General features: G+C 45.3%; 1 protein-coding gene across 4 annotated transcripts in view; it reads left to right on the top strand.

The window, feature by feature from the left end:
- The window catches only part of rgs7bpa (regulator of G protein signaling 7 binding protein a), a 188,657-nt gene that overhangs the window by 141,460 nt on the left and 30,209 nt on the right, over nt 1–16,988 (top strand). For 3 of the 4 annotated variants that reach the window (XM_072496940.1, XM_072496942.1, XM_072496943.1), the window contains exon 4: nt 15,902–16,195. In XM_072496940.1, coding sequence (XP_072353041.1) covers nt 15,902–16,195 — 294 coding nt within the window. The remainder of the gene's footprint in view (nt 1–15,901; nt 16,196–16,988) is intronic. The other variant, XM_072496941.1, reaches the window with a different exon arrangement.

The following is a 16,988-nucleotide window of genomic DNA, read 5'->3' as shown; positions in this document are numbered from 1 at the left end:
CATCACGTGGCTTCTGGCAGATACAACTGGACGAGTACAGCAGGAGGCTCTGCACGTTTAATACACCTTTTGGAAGGTACTTTTACAACCGTATGCCGTTTGGTATTGTTGCAGCCTCTGAAATCTTTCACAGGATCATGGAACAGATGCTGGTGGGCATTGAGGGTGTGCGGGTTTATGTTGATGATGTCATTATATGGTCCACGACCCCAGAGGAACACATATCTCATCTCCAACAAGTCTTTAGACGCATACATGCCCACGGCCTCAAGTTGAACAAGGCCAAATGCTCCTTTGGCATGTCATCAATCAAGTTTTTGGGTGATCAAATATCCCAGCAGGGCGTGCAACCGGACTCGGACAAAGTCAAGGTCATCAACACCACGAAGACCCCAGAAGACAAAAAGACGGTACGCCGCTTCCTGGGTATGATTAACTTCTTGGGAAAATTCATTCCCAACCTCGCATCACACACCGCGGCTCTCAGGCATCTGGTGAAGAAGTCCACTGCCTTTCAGTGGCTACCCACACATCAAGCAGAGTGGCTCGAGCTAAAGGCGAAGCTCACCACTGCTCCGGTACTAGCGTTTTTTGACCCAGAGCGGGAGACAAAAATCTCCACGGACTCCAGCCAGGATGGCATTGGTGCGGTGCTCCTCCAGAAGGATGACTCCTGGGACATGCCTTACCACAGGACCAGAGGGACAGGGAGAAACAGAAATGTTTTGGCTCAGTTGGAAGCAGGTGCCAGGAGAGGTGGACAGAGGAGACACGATTGCAGAAAGTAGATTTCCAAAAGAACAGGAAAAAGTCCTAGAAATCAGGGAGTGGGGCAAAAAGAAAGTCCCAGGAACGCACTTCAGTCAACGGACAAGAACAGGAATCTGAACAAGGTCCTGTGCAGTGAAGTTAAAGTAAGGAGCAGAGGATAAGGCTCCGGACTAAAGAGAGAAAGTTGTAGAGAGCAGAATAAAGATGAAGTGGACCTGTGAGAAGCCAGAAGATCTTAGAACACAGACAAAGGTTGGTGAGTCCTTACTGTGGGCATGTCAAACAGTCGTGTTGTGCTGGTACGTCTGAGTATCTGAGAATGTGCATGGAAGGTGAAGCTTAACTGCACATGGTGATGCAGGGGAGAGAAACATCAGAAAGAGAGATTGAAACTCTGGAGGTGGATCCATGTTGAAGATGTCCAACTGAAAGAATAGTTTGGGATGAAATTCCAAATGCGTTCTTAGAGAGTGGAGATTAGGTCCCAAGTTAGACAGAGCTTCTGTGAGACCAGTTGGCTCACAGTGTGACAAGTGTCCGGGGGAGTTGATGTAAAATCCATAGAAGTTGCTTTAGGTGGCATCTGTTACTTCGTTTTAGAGTGTGGTGTGTTCAACCACAGATCGCCTATTGGTTTACATGGGCTGTACTTACTGTAAACAATAGAGTATAAGATAGACTTAGTAACTCGTGTTATACTTACAAATCTGTATATTTCTGTAAAGGTGTAGTTGGGGCGAAGAAGGAATGTAACACAATTCATCTTTTCTTGTTTGATAAATATTTATTATTTTGTCAAACATTCATCAATCTGATCAGTAGCCGCCACTGATATTTCTAAACAAAAATTAAAAGTTAGGGCGTGCGATTCTCCGTCGTTGGATTGCTCTGTTTTGCCGGCAGCCCGAGGGTTTTCTGACTGTGTGGGGCAGCCCCACAATGGGAAACCCCATTTACCGGCCGGCGTAACAAAGAATCCCTCCGGCGGGATGAGGCAGAAATGTGGCGGGGTGGAGCATCCCGCCCAGGATCTATCAGCCAGCTTTCATCCTGAGATCTGACTTTTCCAATAGTAACATCAGCTGGGATGATAACAATATAGTGGATCATTCTATGATGTAGTGCTTCTAGTGGGAGGAGAGGGAGAGACGCTCACACATGGAACAGATGCCAGGAAATTGTGGAATTGCCTTTTAAAAAGACACAAAGATAAAAAAATGAAAAGTTCAGAAATTATTGTAAGTAACAGTATCATGTGAATTCTTATCAAACCTGTCTCAAATTCCTTCCTTCAAAATGGCATTAGAGCATATTAAGCTTTCATGGAATAATGCCATTTAGTTATTTCCATGCTAGATAAAAATCTTATTGTTAAAGAGTAATAAATCCCTCAAAATCTGGGGGCAATGGAGACACCACGGGGGGAGGTGGGGGCTTCGGTGTGGTCCCCGATAGGGGAGAACCATCGGTTTGTCCCGGGGAAAATGGATGAGGGGTTCCTGAGTTGGCACAGGGCAGGTATTAGGAGGATGGGGACCTGTTCATAGACAGGAAGTTTGCGAGCCTTGGGGAGCTGGAGGAGAAATTTGGGCTGCCCCCTGGAACTGCTTTCAGATATATGCAGGTAAGGGCGTTCGTTAGGCGGCAGGTAGTGGAGTTTCTGCTGCTGCCGGCGCGCAGGGTCCAGGACAGGGTGCTTTCGGGGGTGTGGGTTGGAGAGGGTAGGATCTCGGCAACTTATCAGGTGATGCAGGAGGAGGAGGAGGCCTCGGCGGAGGTGTTAACAGGTAAGTGGGAGGAGGAGCTGGGGGAGGAGATCGACGAGGGTATGTGGGTGGATGCCCTGGGAAGGGTAAACTCTTCCTCCTCTTGCGCGCGTCTCAGCCTGATACAATTTAAGGTGCTGCACAGGGCGCACATGACCGGGGCAAGGCTAAGCCAGTTTTTTGGGAGTGAGGGCAGATGGGCTTGGTGTTCGACGAGCCCAGCAAACCACACCCACATGTTCTGGGCATGTCCAACGTTGGAGGAGTTCTGGAGGGGCGTAGCGAGGACGGTGTCTAAGGGTAGTGAATTCCAGGGTTAGGCCTAGCTGGGGGCTCGCAATATTTGGGGTGTCGGACAAGCCGGGTGTGCAGGAGGCGAAAGAGGCCGGTATTCTGGCCTTTGCATCCCTGGTAGCCCGGCGAAGGATTCTGCTTCAGTGGAAGGATGCGAGGTCCCCAAGCGTGGAATCCTGGATTAACGACATGGCAGGGTTTATTAAATTGGAGAAGGTGAAATTTGCCTTAAGGGGATCTGTGCAAGGGTTCTTCAGGCGATCGCAGCCGTTCCTAGACTTCCTGGCGGAGCGTTAGGAGGTGGCCAGCAGCAACAGCAACGTGGGGGGGGGGGTTATGTTTGTGTCTAGTAGGGGATGCACTATTGTTTACTGTTTAATATTTATTTATGCACTTTTGTTCTTGTTGTTTTACTATTTGTGTAAAGGGGGGGGGTCTATTTTTCTGTTGTGATAATCTGTGAAAACGTTTGAATAAAAATTATTTTTTATAAAGTAATAAATATACAAAAAATGTTCAATCCGTTTATTTGAAGATTTGTTTCATGGTAACAAACTGATATGGCCGTTCCACCTCACTTATTGCTATAACAGTAGAACGGAACATAGAAGAACTAAACATAAAACTTACGTGCGAGATACCTGTTAAAGTTTGCATTGCAATCTGATGACTCTGATCTGGACCTGAGGTGTACTTCGCATCATACTGACCCAGGTGACTTTTAGTTACCAAGGTGCCCACCAGAAACAGGCTTAATTGCTTTCAATATGCAAATTAGGGACCTGCAATAGTTGTAGACTCAAATCTAAATTTTAGTTTGGAGTGAGCCAACAAATTGGCTGGATTCACAGGTGAACCTAATGATTTTACACTCATCTTGACCACTAATATCAGCAGGACTTCTGTTTGGTGCCACAGCTCATCATCAGCAATAAAATGAGGACCATGGCCAAATTTGGCTTGGGCTTCAGGTCAGCATTTTATTTCCACTGAACAAGTGAATTTTCAACTTTTTTCTTCTGAGGCCCCTCCCATGTAAAAAAATTTCCACAAATCCCATGGAACAAAAGTAGTATTATTTTTGTTTTACTCATATCGTGTGAAACATGTTGCTGGTGCTGAGCTTCAATTCTGTCAAGATGTGGAGATAGCTTCAACAAGAAGAAGCAGAAAGTGGAAAATCATCAAACTAAAAGTCCAAAAAATGCATGCCGACCAAAGTAGAAGGAAAAAGGGTTCACTGAAAAGCAGGGAGTCAAATACTGTAAAAATAGCTACGTCCTCACTGAGATTGAGGATAGCCCCCCCCCCCACCCCTGTTAGACCTAACCATATTGGGTTTTTATTTTGGTTTTTGTTCTTTTGAATTTAGGAATCGTGCCTTTCTCCTTCAACAGACTGGGCAGATTATGTATCCTGGAGAGGACTGGGTTCTTTCTGACTCTTCCTTGAGGTTTTCCTTTAGATCTTTTAAAAAAAATTATTGGAATGAGAGGATATGAGTGGTGGTGCACGCTGAGGTGGGTTTGGTTACTCCCCCCCCCTCAGGACGCCCAATTATTGGATGTCTTAACAAATCTTCTTCTCTTCAGTGGGATCATCCCGACTGGGGCTGGCATAATCATCCATTTTTCAGTATAATTGGGGATGATGCACTACCCTGGATGAGGTTGGAGAGGTGCAGATCTGGCTGGGGAGTAGGTGTTGGGGTGGACTGGAGGTCCTGGGGGTATTGATTCCTGTGTGTTGGGAGGTACTGGGCCTGGTCAGGTCCGGTGCTGTGGTACCCTGTTATCCCTTGGGGCATGGGAGGTCCCTTTTTGAAAGGCGCTTATTAGGGACTGAGAGGTTGGGTATTACTTCCTTGGTGCACCTGAAGAAATTGAGTTCTTTCTGTCCAGTCTGGTCTCAATCAAAAGGCTGAGTTCAGATTTAGAAATTCCTTTAGTTTATTTCAGATTGCTTGCAAGCTTACACTCCCTCTGATGAAGGCAGGAGACCCATGTCTCTTGAAACTCCCAGAGCGAGTGAGACAAAGGTAGGCAACACATGTGGTCTCATATACATTCATGCAGTATCAAGTTCCACATACACAAATACAAGATTCCGATAGGCCCTTTCCTTGACCTGGTCATATAATCTAACTGCCACTGATTCTGATAGGCTCATTATACATTCCTTTCCTTCCTCTGGGCCTCTGCCTCCCAGCATCCTTTCTGCAAAGAGCCAGTCCAGATAGCCACCCCTCCCCCTCTCGCCATGCTTTGTCCATCTCTTTGTTCATTCCTTGCAACCCAAATTAATGTCCATAATGCACTATTCTAACTGGTCATCCCAGTCTAATGCTCTTTTTTTTAGTTCAATTCCTCATTCTCTCCTTTTATCATTCTATGATAACTACTATGCCGCCTCCTAACCAACATTCCCTTCCGCTACCCGCCGACAATGGGACACCGGTGGCGTTGTGGCAGGTGCATTGGCCTGACGTCTGGGTTACGCTACACCTCCGTTCCGTGCAGGTGGAGAACAGACATGTTATACTTTCTGTCACCTCTGCCACGAGGGTCTCTATTGCTAGAGAAAGGTGTGGGTAGGTATTCTCCCTAATTGTCAAAAAGTGTGCTAACAATTCGCCAGACCAACAATAGTCCAAATTTGGAGTTTGGTTAGGCATACAACTCCCAGTGTCCATTATAAACATCCCTGGGTTAATAACCTGCATCAATGTCTGGTCTGAAAGACCATCCCCCAATTCATTACATTCTGTACATAAACACCTCATCACATTTTTACAGCCACTGGCTCTCCGTCTGGGTTCTTTCTGGTTTGATGGTCGCCAGTAACGGGTTGTCATCTTGGTGAGTGGTGATGGGCCGAGCCTATCGGCATCATCCGAGCCATCGTCATCTTACAACACATATTAATGATGTGGAGATGCCGGCGTTGGACTGGGGTGAGCACAGTAAGAAGTCTTACAACACCAGGTTAAAGTCCCAACAGGTTTGTTTCGATATCACTAGCTTTCGTAGCGCTGCTCCTTCCTCCTTCCTTCTACATATTAAGGCATCCAATGATTATACAATTATAATAACAAGTATTATCAATCCATGCATCAGGTAAAACCCCATGACCGAGCTATGAGAGCTGACTCTGAGCTGAATCCTACTGTAGGGTTTATATCCCCCTTCTAGTCGTACTGACGAGCAGCTATCCCCAATCCTTATCATGTGTGTGTATACATGTCGTGATTTGTAAACTGTGCACGGAAATTAATTGTAAATTCATCCATCCCGCAGACCAGTGGCGATAGACTCTTTTTATTGTTCTTGCCTCAAGTCCAATCCAGTGAACCATAGCGTCGCTACTCAGGAAGGTAACACAATAGCTATATCCGTGTGTCCCACTACCTCCAAGGCATCTGATTACCTTGGAGTAGCAGCACCGTAAAAGCTTCCTCATGTCCCTTAGAAACAGCACACAACTCAGTCCATCAGCGACCAAAAAGGTTTCCATCCCTCACTGGTATTATTTATGATATCATGTACTATCCACTATTATCTCGCTTTATGAATTGCAGGATCTTCAATCGATCCTGTTTCTATTCCTGACTTCCTCACACTAACGTCTAACATTGTACTGAACCATGTAGTCTGCCAGCCCCGGTTTACATGAAACAATACTCAGTTTTCTTCAAATCCCTTTTGTCCGTTATCATTTTCCTTACAGCATGGAGTGTATACTTGCCATTATTTGTTTGTTTGTTTTTCAACTTTGCAATAACACCACTTGCACATTCAATTCAGTCAATTTTGGGGTTACAACCCAATTGAATCCATACATAACAGTCCCTAACAACTTACAGGTCATTTTGTCCGTTATAACTATTACACTCTCCAATGCAATATTGTTTGCTGCATTGATTACAAATTTCCCGCCGTGGCATCAAGCTGCCAAAATTCCTAAACTATTGTCATTTAAAATACGGGGGTTCCTCGTCAGTCACTGCCGTCTGCCAAGACCCTGAATAACTCCACCGCGTAGTACATGCCCCGTGGAAACCACAGATCATCCATCAGCTAACATGCAGTTCGAGATGTCTGACCGGAGGTTTCACTATTGAGGAATAATTAGATATTTTGATTTGTTTCTAACCCGTAAGGTTTTCCTTCTGGGCTCTGTCATTTAATTCCCTCAAATATGTAGCCAATTGTATCATTAGTTTCCCCCCCCCCCCCCCCCCCCCCCATACTGTCTAAAACATTCTTCTCTGGAGTGTAGTTCTTCGTCTGTGTTATTTTTGCTTCATCTGAAAACCAAATGAACAGGACAAAGGTGGAGAGGGCCCTATTTCTTAATTTGTATCTTTCTATTCTTGTTTGGATGTTCCAGAAGTGCCCTCTCCAGGACTTCCGGATTTCCATTTAATTCCCTTCGCATCCTTGACGTACATCATACGATTAAGGCCTGTTAAGCCTCCTTCTCCTATCGTTGCACCCCTGAGTGAGACTCAAAGAATCTCAAACTCCTCTTTTACTAACTCAGTGATCCAAGCGGGTCGAAACTTTCCCTGATACATGTCGGATATTGCTACTGCATGTACTTTAATTTTGATTACGACCGGATTTTTATGAAAGTAATTTCCAATCATGACATTTTCACTTTATCATCTGTCCTATCGATGCTGCTAACAGGTTTCAATTCCCTGGCATCCCGCTCCACTGATTCCATTCTTCTAGTAAGTGCAGTTATCCCCTGCCACTCACAACCAAACATTCCTTTTCCCTTGTCCGAGCGGTTTGGGGATATGATCTATCCTGTGGCACGGCATAATTGCAGTGATACAGTCTCTAAACACTGTTAGGCTAATTTTACGTCCCCGGGTCATCCCAACATCTCTTAAACTACGTACTCCCTCACTAATTGGGACCACAAGTTTATCACTTCTTCACAATCCTGCACATCCTTTCCCAATCACTCCGTCGTCAGCTTGGTTTTCTCTGCAGTAATTACACTTTATCATTATCACACCATCCCATGGTCAAAAGCTATCATGTGGTCACAAACTTCGATCATCAGTGTTGCCTGATGTTTCACAAAACAATCATGACAACTGAATTCCCCAAATTTCCCTGGGAGCCGAAGCATTTCCCCATTTCTGTCGTTCTAAATGCAATATCAACTCACCTGAATGCTATATCTGCCATTCTCCTAGGTTTCATATGATTACTCCCTGTCCAAACTACATGCCACATCCTTGACACAATGTTTCATTATGTTCACAATGAATCATTTTAACTGGGGTCCATTAATAACAGCCCTTGATCTATCATCCCATATTCTCAATTCCTTACTAATTATGTTTCTTCGTTTGCTGCTGATAGGTTGCCTATGGATTATAATAATCCCTCTTTTATCATTTAATTGGGTCGGATATTTTAGTTCTGATACAATTCCTTTGCTCCAGATGCCACTGATTCTCTAATTCAACGTCCCCCGTGCTGCTATCAGTTTGATTAACAAGTACAAATTACTTTTGCTGCTCCTAGGAAAAAGAGGCCCTGCATACTCTAGTGACCATTCCATCAGTGTCTCAGTTTTTTCTATGCTACTCCCTGTTTCTTTACTCCCTGTTCCTCCACCATTTTCTTTCCTGAATTTTTTTTAAAAAATGGATGCCCCCCTGGCTTGTCTCTCGTCCTCCTTAACTTTACTACCATCCGTATATACCATCCAAGCATTTACCAACTCTGTTCTGCTAACTGATTTATCAAGTTTATGTCCCTTTTTAATGTTATGAATAAACATTAAGGCAGGGTTTAAAAGAATGGTTTCCCACCTTTCCCATCGATCTGTATTCGCACCTTGCTGGCAACCCTGTCTCTTGGTCAACTCTTGTCAATTCTAAAAATTCATTTGTGACATAAATTTTCTTTCCGGCTGATAAATTTTCAATCTCTGCTATCCTTTTTGTTATGGCTGCCAAACATTTTGCAATGTCCAAAAACTTTTGTTTAGCCCTTGACCAATTTCCTGTCAATGTTTGATAGGTGTCTTCTGAGTACTATTATTAACAAGCAGCATACCATATCCATTTGCAAAATCAAATTTAATGCTCAAATCAAATTTAATGCTCAAATCGTCCTCTTCATGTCTCTCCTCTAATGCCCCGGATGTTGCTACAGCTGTTTTTAACTGATCCAAACTCCTCTTCGGCAGGAGCTAGGGAATGTGGATTGGGAGCAGCTGTTTAAGGGTAAATCCACATTTGAAATGTGGGAGTCTTTTAAGGAAAGGTTGATTAGAGTGCAGGACAGATGTGTCCCTGAGAAAATCAGGGAAAGAAATGGCAAGATTAGTGAACCATGGATGACGGGTGGAACTGTGAGACTAGCTAAGATGAAAAAGGAAGCATACATAAGATCTAGGCGACTTAAAACTGATGATGCTTTGGAGCAATATCGGGAAAGTAGGACAAATCTCAAGAGATATGGACAGGGTGGATAGCAACAAACTTTTTACAAGAGTGGGTGTGTCAATTACAAGGGGTCACGATTTCAAGGTGAGAGGGGGAAAGTTTAAGGGAGATGTGCGTGGAAAGTTTTTACGCAGAGGGTGGTGGGTGCCTGGAACACTTTGCCAGCGGAGGTGGTAGAGGCGGGCACGATAGCATCATTTAAGATGTATCTAGACAGATATATGAACAGCGGGGAACAGAGGGAAGTAGATCCTTGGAAAATAGGTGACAGGTTTAGATAAAGGATCTGGATCGGCACAGGCTGGGAGGGCCGAAGGGCCTGTTCCTGTGCTGTAATTTTCTTTGTTCTTCACTGGTCCACCTAAAATTCCCTTTTAAAGTTTCATAAATGGGTCTAGCATAAAGACCAAAGTCTTCCACTACTGGTCTCAAATACCCCAAAATTCCCATAATTTGCTCAATCCCGTTTCGTGAATCGGGCGCTGCGATTCTAGCAGCTTTCTCTCTCATCCCAACACTAGCTTCCCCATCTGCCCTTGACACTGACTACCCTAGATAATCGACTTCGCTCCTGCCAATCTGGCATTTCTTTAGCCCTATCTTAAACCCTGCTTCATTGAGTGTTTTAATATTTTGGTCACTCTTTCAACATGTATCCCCCTGATCATCATCTCCAATTAACACATAATCAATATATACGAAAGCCAAATCATCTTTAATCAACTCCCTTACTATTGCCTGAAAGTGGTCTGGGGAATTAACATATCCTTGTGGCAATTTACAGTATACGTAATGTTTAGTGCCAAAGGTAAATGCTGTCTTTTCCTGCTGTCTGGGTCTAACGGATCACTCCCGAATCCATTGGCTAAATCTATACTCGTTAAATAAGTTTTGTCTGCCACCTTCTCCAATGTAGTTTGTGGATAAATACCGTTTATCCTTCTCTTTTTTCTTTTTGTAACCTTATTTAATGCTTTGTAATTCGTTCCATTCTAAATGTACCAGCAGGCTTGCTAACTACCTGAAGTGGGCTATTCGTCGATGCATATGTGACTTCTTGAATGATTCCGTACTGTTCTAACTCTTTGATCAGTATCTCCAGCTCGCATTTGGCACCTCGGGGCAAGGGCTATTTCTTTTATGGCCTGTATCGTCTCCCTGGATTGTGTGCTGGAATTGTGTGCTGATTAACCCTGTGTCATTCTTTCTATTGCTAGGTTTGCTTTCCTTATTTCCTTTACGTTATCAATTGGTTTTAATGTCTTAATTTTTTTAAATTTCTGCATCTATTTTTATTAATCTTTCCCTGCCATGAGATTCTCATTTTGTGATGCTGCAAGTAATACTCCTAATCTAAGCTCCGGTCCCATATCTTTATTCCCTAAAGCTCTGCCTGCAATGTAGTTAACATTCTAAATTTCATTTCTTCTGCTAGTGACTTTCTTGCAACTCAGCGGGCACTAGGACCCAGTGGAGCTGTGCCATATCACTTCCTTTCTACTGGGATCTTCCTTTCCCCCTGTGTAATCTTAAAATAAAGTTTTAAAAATCCATAGACTTTGCTATATGAAAATCCTCAAATATTAAATTTGATGTGTAGTGAGTTTACAGAGAAAATACTGAAATCTCTACAATTTAGAACTCACCGAACAAAACTTTTAAATGTAGGTACATCATGGCTGCCTCTAATAAAGGAGCACATGGACTCAATTCACCGAATGCCTAGTCTTCGCATTTCAATTTTAGATTCCTTTGTTCTCTCCTCTTTTTCTTTTTTAACCAACCAAGACTATGCCGAGTTCAACTAATCATTTACAAATCCCAATTTATACATTTTGATTTTGCTGTTTGTTTACTTCCTGAGAATTGAGTTCTAAATAACTTCCACAATGTTAATCATTATTACTGATTTTCTAAAGAACTTTCAAAAACTTACCCCATTTTAAATCTCACTTTAACTGCCGTGTATACCTCCTAATTGATGTGCAACTTCGTTTTGCAAAACACAACATTTTAAAAACTAGGAATACCAGAGGAAGTTCACAAATTCTTATTAAACACATACACTCATTCATCCACCAAGATCTCCACTCAAACAAAAGGAATTCAAAGCATCAAACTTTCATTCATCTCAACCAACTGGACCATAAAACTTTGAATTTGCACATTTTTTTCCCTTCAAAACTGTAAAGTAAATTTAAACATTCCTGAAACATCCTCTTTTCCGATACGGTTCTGAATTTTCCAAGTCCCTGGTTCCCCCTAGTGGCCATTCATCTCCCAAATTTTTCACTCATAAGACATATCTCCCCCTAACAAAATCCAACTTTAATCAATTCTAATTGTACGGCATTGAATTGTCTCCAGAACATTTCCTCAGTGGTCTTAACTGAATTGTCTGTAACATTCCCTCAACCCGTTAAAGTACTTAACGGAATTAAAGTGTAATTCAATACAACCAATTTTAATTTTCAACATGCAAACTGAATTCCGAGGCACATTCCCTCAAGCCCTAGCTGAATTGTCCCCTCGAATTCCCTCAGTTAAATAGCCCTCAATCGTACTTATATCCATTGAAATTAGTTTTCTAATCTGCCAGACCGACCTTTGATTTCGTCGAGACGACCTTACCTGACCATGTGCGAGTGATTAAACTTCATCAGACTACGAGACAGAGGAAAACCGACATGGTCATTTTCCAGCTTCTCACATCGTGGGCCCATTTCCTCTCTCTGTCCGAGATCAGTTTAATTCTAATTTCGCAGATGACCGGTGGTCACCTGTAGAAATCCCTCCGCTGCCACCAAATGAAGAAATTGAGTTCTTTCTATCCAGTCTGGTCTCGATCAAAAGGCTGAGTTCGGATTTAGAAATACCTTTAGTTTATTTCAGATAGCTTGCAAGCTTACACTCCCTCTGATGAAGGCAGGAGACCCATGTCTCTTGAAACTCCCAGAGCGAGTGAGACAAAAGGAGGCAACACATGTGGTCTCATATACATTCATGCAGCATCAAGTTCCACATACACGAATACAAGATTCCGATAGGCCCTTTCCTTGACCTAGTCATATATTCTAACTGCCACTGATTCTGATAGGCTCATTACACATTCCTTTCCTTCCTCTGGGACTCTGCCTCCCAGCATCCTTTGTGGCATCCTTTGTGCAAAGAACCAGTCCCGATAGCCACCCCTCCCCCTCTCGCCATGCTTTGCCCATCTCTTTGTTCATTCCCTGCAAACCGAATTAATGTCCATAATGCACTATTCTAACTGGTCATCCCAGTCCAATGCTCTTTTCATTAGTTCAATTCCTCACACCAGGGCCTAGGGTTGAGCTGAGTCCTGTATTTTGGTTGATAGCCTGTTGCCCCCTGAGGAGTAGGATACTATTTTGGTTGAACGAACAGCTTGTTCGCTTCCTCATTAATGGGTGATCAGCATGCGCCACAGAAATATGGAACCAGGATGGAGTCCTAATCCTTTGATATCTTGTAGTTTACGTCTGGTAGCTCTAGCTCTTCTTCCTCTCTGTTTTTCTTGGTAGGCCTTAGAGGTTTGATCATAATCCGAACACATTGCCGGTCCGCTCTGTACAAACATATGGAGTGATGTTGGTTCTATACTGGGCCTGATATTCGGGTTATGTTGCATTGTGTGGTATGTATGTAACCCGCCTTTAGAATTGGGGACTTTGAGCAATTTATTTATTTTCTTTTGTAGGGGTGGGACTAAACAATCAGATTGGTTCCTGCATGGGTGCAGACGGGTCTGGTATCTCAGGAGATGAGGCTGTGATGTGCCATTGGTGCCTTTGGTGCTGCTAGAGTTGAGGGAGATATAAATTGGTGTTCGCCCAACCATGGTGTAGAAAACTATCTTGAACTCCCGTGGTAATTGCGAGCTGATGTGTTGTGGGAGGGTGTGCACCATTTTACTATGTTTTCGTTGCTTCACCCTGTTTTTCTCTTGGTCGCCGGTGGGCTTATTGAGGCATGCAGCTATGTTTAATGTTTGTATTGAGTCAGTGACAATGGGCGAAATTCTCCCCCAACGGCGCGATGTCGGCCGACTGGCGCCAAAAACGGCACCAATCAGACGGGCATCGCGCCGGCCCAAAGGTGCGGAATGCTCCGCATCTTATGGGGCCGAGCCCCAACATTGAGGGGCTAGGCCGGCGCCGGAGGGAATTCCGCCCCGCCAGCTGGCGGAAATGGCGTTTGGTGCCCCGCCAGCTGGCGCGGAAATGCGGCGCATGCGCGGGAGCTTCAGCGGCCGCCGACAATTTCCCACGCATGCGCAGTGGGGAGAGTCTCTTCCGCCTCCGCCATGGTGGAGGCCGTGGCGGAGGCGGAAGGGAAAGAGTGCCCCCACGGCACAGGCCCGCTCGCGGATCGGTGGGCCCCGATCACGGGCCAGGCCACCGTGGGGGCACCCCCCGGGGTCCGATCGCCCCGCGCCCCCCCCCAGGACCCCGGAGCCCGCCCACGCCGCCTGGTCCCGCCGGTAAATACCAGCTTTGATTTACGCCGACGGGACAGGCAATTTCTGGGCGGGACTTCGGCCCATCCGGGCCAGAGAATTGAGCGGGGGGTCCCGCCAACCGGCGCGGCCCAATTCCCGCACCCGCCCAATCTCCGGCACCGGAGACTTCGGCGGGGGCGGGGGCGGGATTCACGGCGGCCAGCGGCCATTCTCCGACCCGGCGGGGGGTTGGAGAATGATGCCCAATGTTTTTTTCCTCTTCCCCTCTGCATTCAGCATGTTGAGCCATTGTTTTTCTTGCTTACTGTGATGTATTTCTTTCGTAATTTAGTTGCACTGTTTGCAAAAAAATCCGAATAAATATACTTATTTTAAAAACTATAAAAATTAGTAAATGATGGAAAATCATTAACTGTAAGTGGAAAAATGTCTGGGGCGAAATTCTCCCCCAACGGCGCGATGTCCGCCGACTGGCGCCAAAACGACGCCAATCAGACGGGCATCGCGCCGGCCCAAAGGTGCGGAATGCTCCGCATCTTTGGGGGCCGAGCCCCAACATTGAGGGGCTAGGCCGACGCCGGAGGGATTTCCGCCCCGCCAGCTGGCGGAAATGGCGTTTGTTGCCCCGCCAGCTGGCGGAAATGGCGTTTGTTGCCCCGCCTGCTGGCGTGGAAATGCGGCGCATGCGCGGGACGTCAGCGGCCGCCGACAGTTTCCCGCGCATGCGCAGTGGGGAGAGTCTCTTCCGCCTCCGCCATGGTGGAGACCGTGGCGGAGGCGGAAGGGAAAGAGACCTACACCACGTCACCTACATCAATCTCAAATGACCTAATAGCACGTTTTTCAGGAAGAGGGCTTTCTGAGCTATAGGGACTGCCAATGAATAGGAGACCTTTAAAGCAACAACAAAAACTAATGTGCAATGTATCAGCAGCCTTTCCAGCTGTGTTGTGCATGCTTGCAGAGCGAATGAAGGAATCTATTTCAAGCAAGAGTGGCCTTATGTTTCAGCCCTTAATGATGCCCTTGACGATTACGTCTTTGCCACTGGAAAGAATGACCACTTGCATAGAGCATCAAACATGAAAGTCAAATCAAGCCATGCAGGTCCTTACCAATGGCTTGTATATTGAATGCCACATAAAATAAGATTGATGAAACCCTAGCCTTGGTCATTCAGTGTTCCATTGATGTGCAGTTAAAAGGCTCTCCAGCTTACTGACAGTGGAGAAATGCAGGGTGGGCCATGAGAGACAAGGGAGTGAATGAGGACATGGAAGTGGGGACTCTGCTCAAAGCGTTTCTGCTTCTTACCTACTGACCCCTCCCCCCACCTCCATCAGTTGGTGCCCCACATACTTCCTCTATCCTTCCATAGGTGCAGATGGAGCGGTCTTTGGCAGAGTCCTCAGACTCCAAAACCCAAAAGACGTAGGTCAAGAGCATAATAAAACCTAATAAAATTTAAACATTTGATGAAGGGACTCTGCAAATGATTAGCCATTCCTTTCACCGGTATAGGCTTGGAGGGCCAAAGTTCCTGTGTTGTATTCTTTGTTCTTGTTCTTTCAAGCTACTAGTTCTGTCATTCAATAAGATCATGACTGACCTGCTACCTTACCCTGTATACCTGTCTTTGTCCCACATCCCTTAATGCCTTTGGAGAACAAATCCATTAATCTCAAATTTAAAATAGACAATTGCTTCGGTATCTATAGCTGTTTGCAGAAGAGTTCCAAACGTCGACCACCTTCCGCATGTTCGTCTCTTGAAATGTCCAGCTTCGATTTTTAAAAAATTAATTAATGGGATGTGGACGTCACTGGCTAGACCAGCATTTATTGCCCATCCCTAATTGTCTCTGAGAAGATGGTGATGAGCTGCCTTCTTGAACTTCTGCAGTCCACGTAGTGTAGGTACATCCATAATGTTGTTAAGAAGGGAGTTCCAGGATTTTGACTCTAATCCCAGCACATTTAGGTAGAAGAGAATTTTGTTATTGAGCTTTATTTGTTGAAATCGTCATGTGCTTATATAATAGTGATTCAAATAACGTTGACGGTGACTATCAACTATGATCACAGCAGTTTTTTCTTTTTTTGTATATTAAAGGATCAGAGTCATTGGTAGCTCCTAAAGTAATAGACAGCAAACAGGAAGAGAGTTCTCAAGCTCCAATTTTAGAAGATCCACCAACTTCGCCTCTCCAAGATCTTCAACCATATTCGTGGCATGTTTCTGCAGATATAGAAAATACTGAAAGGTTAGTAAACATCTCCATTAGAATTGTGTTGATCCATTTCTTCTATAATTTATATTTTTCATTTTTTTCCAGAGATATACGAGAAATGAAAAATCTTCTCAGCAAACTCAGGGAGACGATGCCTTTACCATTAAAGAACCAAGGCAAGTACAATTCCTTAGTCATCATTTGTAAGTCAATTTTCTTTTTAATATATCCTTCAAAGTAGAAGCTTGGTAACTGGATTGCCAGCAACTGTGGTAGGAAAATAGGAATTAGGAGCAGAAGTAGGCAATTCAGCCCTTCGAGCTTATTCCACCATTCAATCAGATCATGGCTGAGCTCTTCCTGGTCTCAAATCCACCTCCCTACCTGATCCCCATATCCTCGAACAAAATTTTATCAGAAATATATTTATCTCCTTGGAACCATTTATTGACTCAGATTCCACTGCACTGTGGGGCAGCGGGTTTCACAAATTCACCACCCTCTGGTCAGTAATTCCTCCTCCTCTCAGTTCTAAATCTACCGCTCTCAACCTATATCTGTGACCTTGGGCGGGATTCTCCCCTACCCAGCAGGGCGGGGGGTCCTGGCGAGATGGAGTGGCGTGAACCACTCCGGCGTAGGGCCGCCCCAAAGGTGCGGATTTCTCCGCACCTTTAAGGGCCAAGCTCTCACCTTTAGGGGCTAGGCCCGCGCCAGAGTGGTTGCCGTCCCGCCGGCTGGAATGGAAGGCCTTTGGCACCACGCCAGCCAGGGCCGACGGGACTCCGCCGACCGGCGGAAGTCTGCGCATGCGCGGGGGCATCAGCGGCTGATGTCATCCCCGCGCATGCGCGGGGGGGGGGGGGGTCACCTCCACATCGGCCGACGCGGAGGGGAAAGAGTGCCCCCACGGCACAGGCCCGCCCGCGGATCGGTGGGCCCTGATCGCGGGCCAGGACACCATGGGGG

This window comes from Scyliorhinus torazame, chromosome 3, assembly GCF_047496885.1.
Source record: "Scyliorhinus torazame isolate Kashiwa2021f chromosome 3, sScyTor2.1, whole genome shotgun sequence".
Taxonomy (NCBI): domain Eukaryota; kingdom Metazoa; phylum Chordata; class Chondrichthyes; order Carcharhiniformes; family Scyliorhinidae; genus Scyliorhinus; species Scyliorhinus torazame.
Note: the sequence above shows the minus strand (reverse complement) of the source record. Positions and strands in the feature narration are given on the sequence as shown.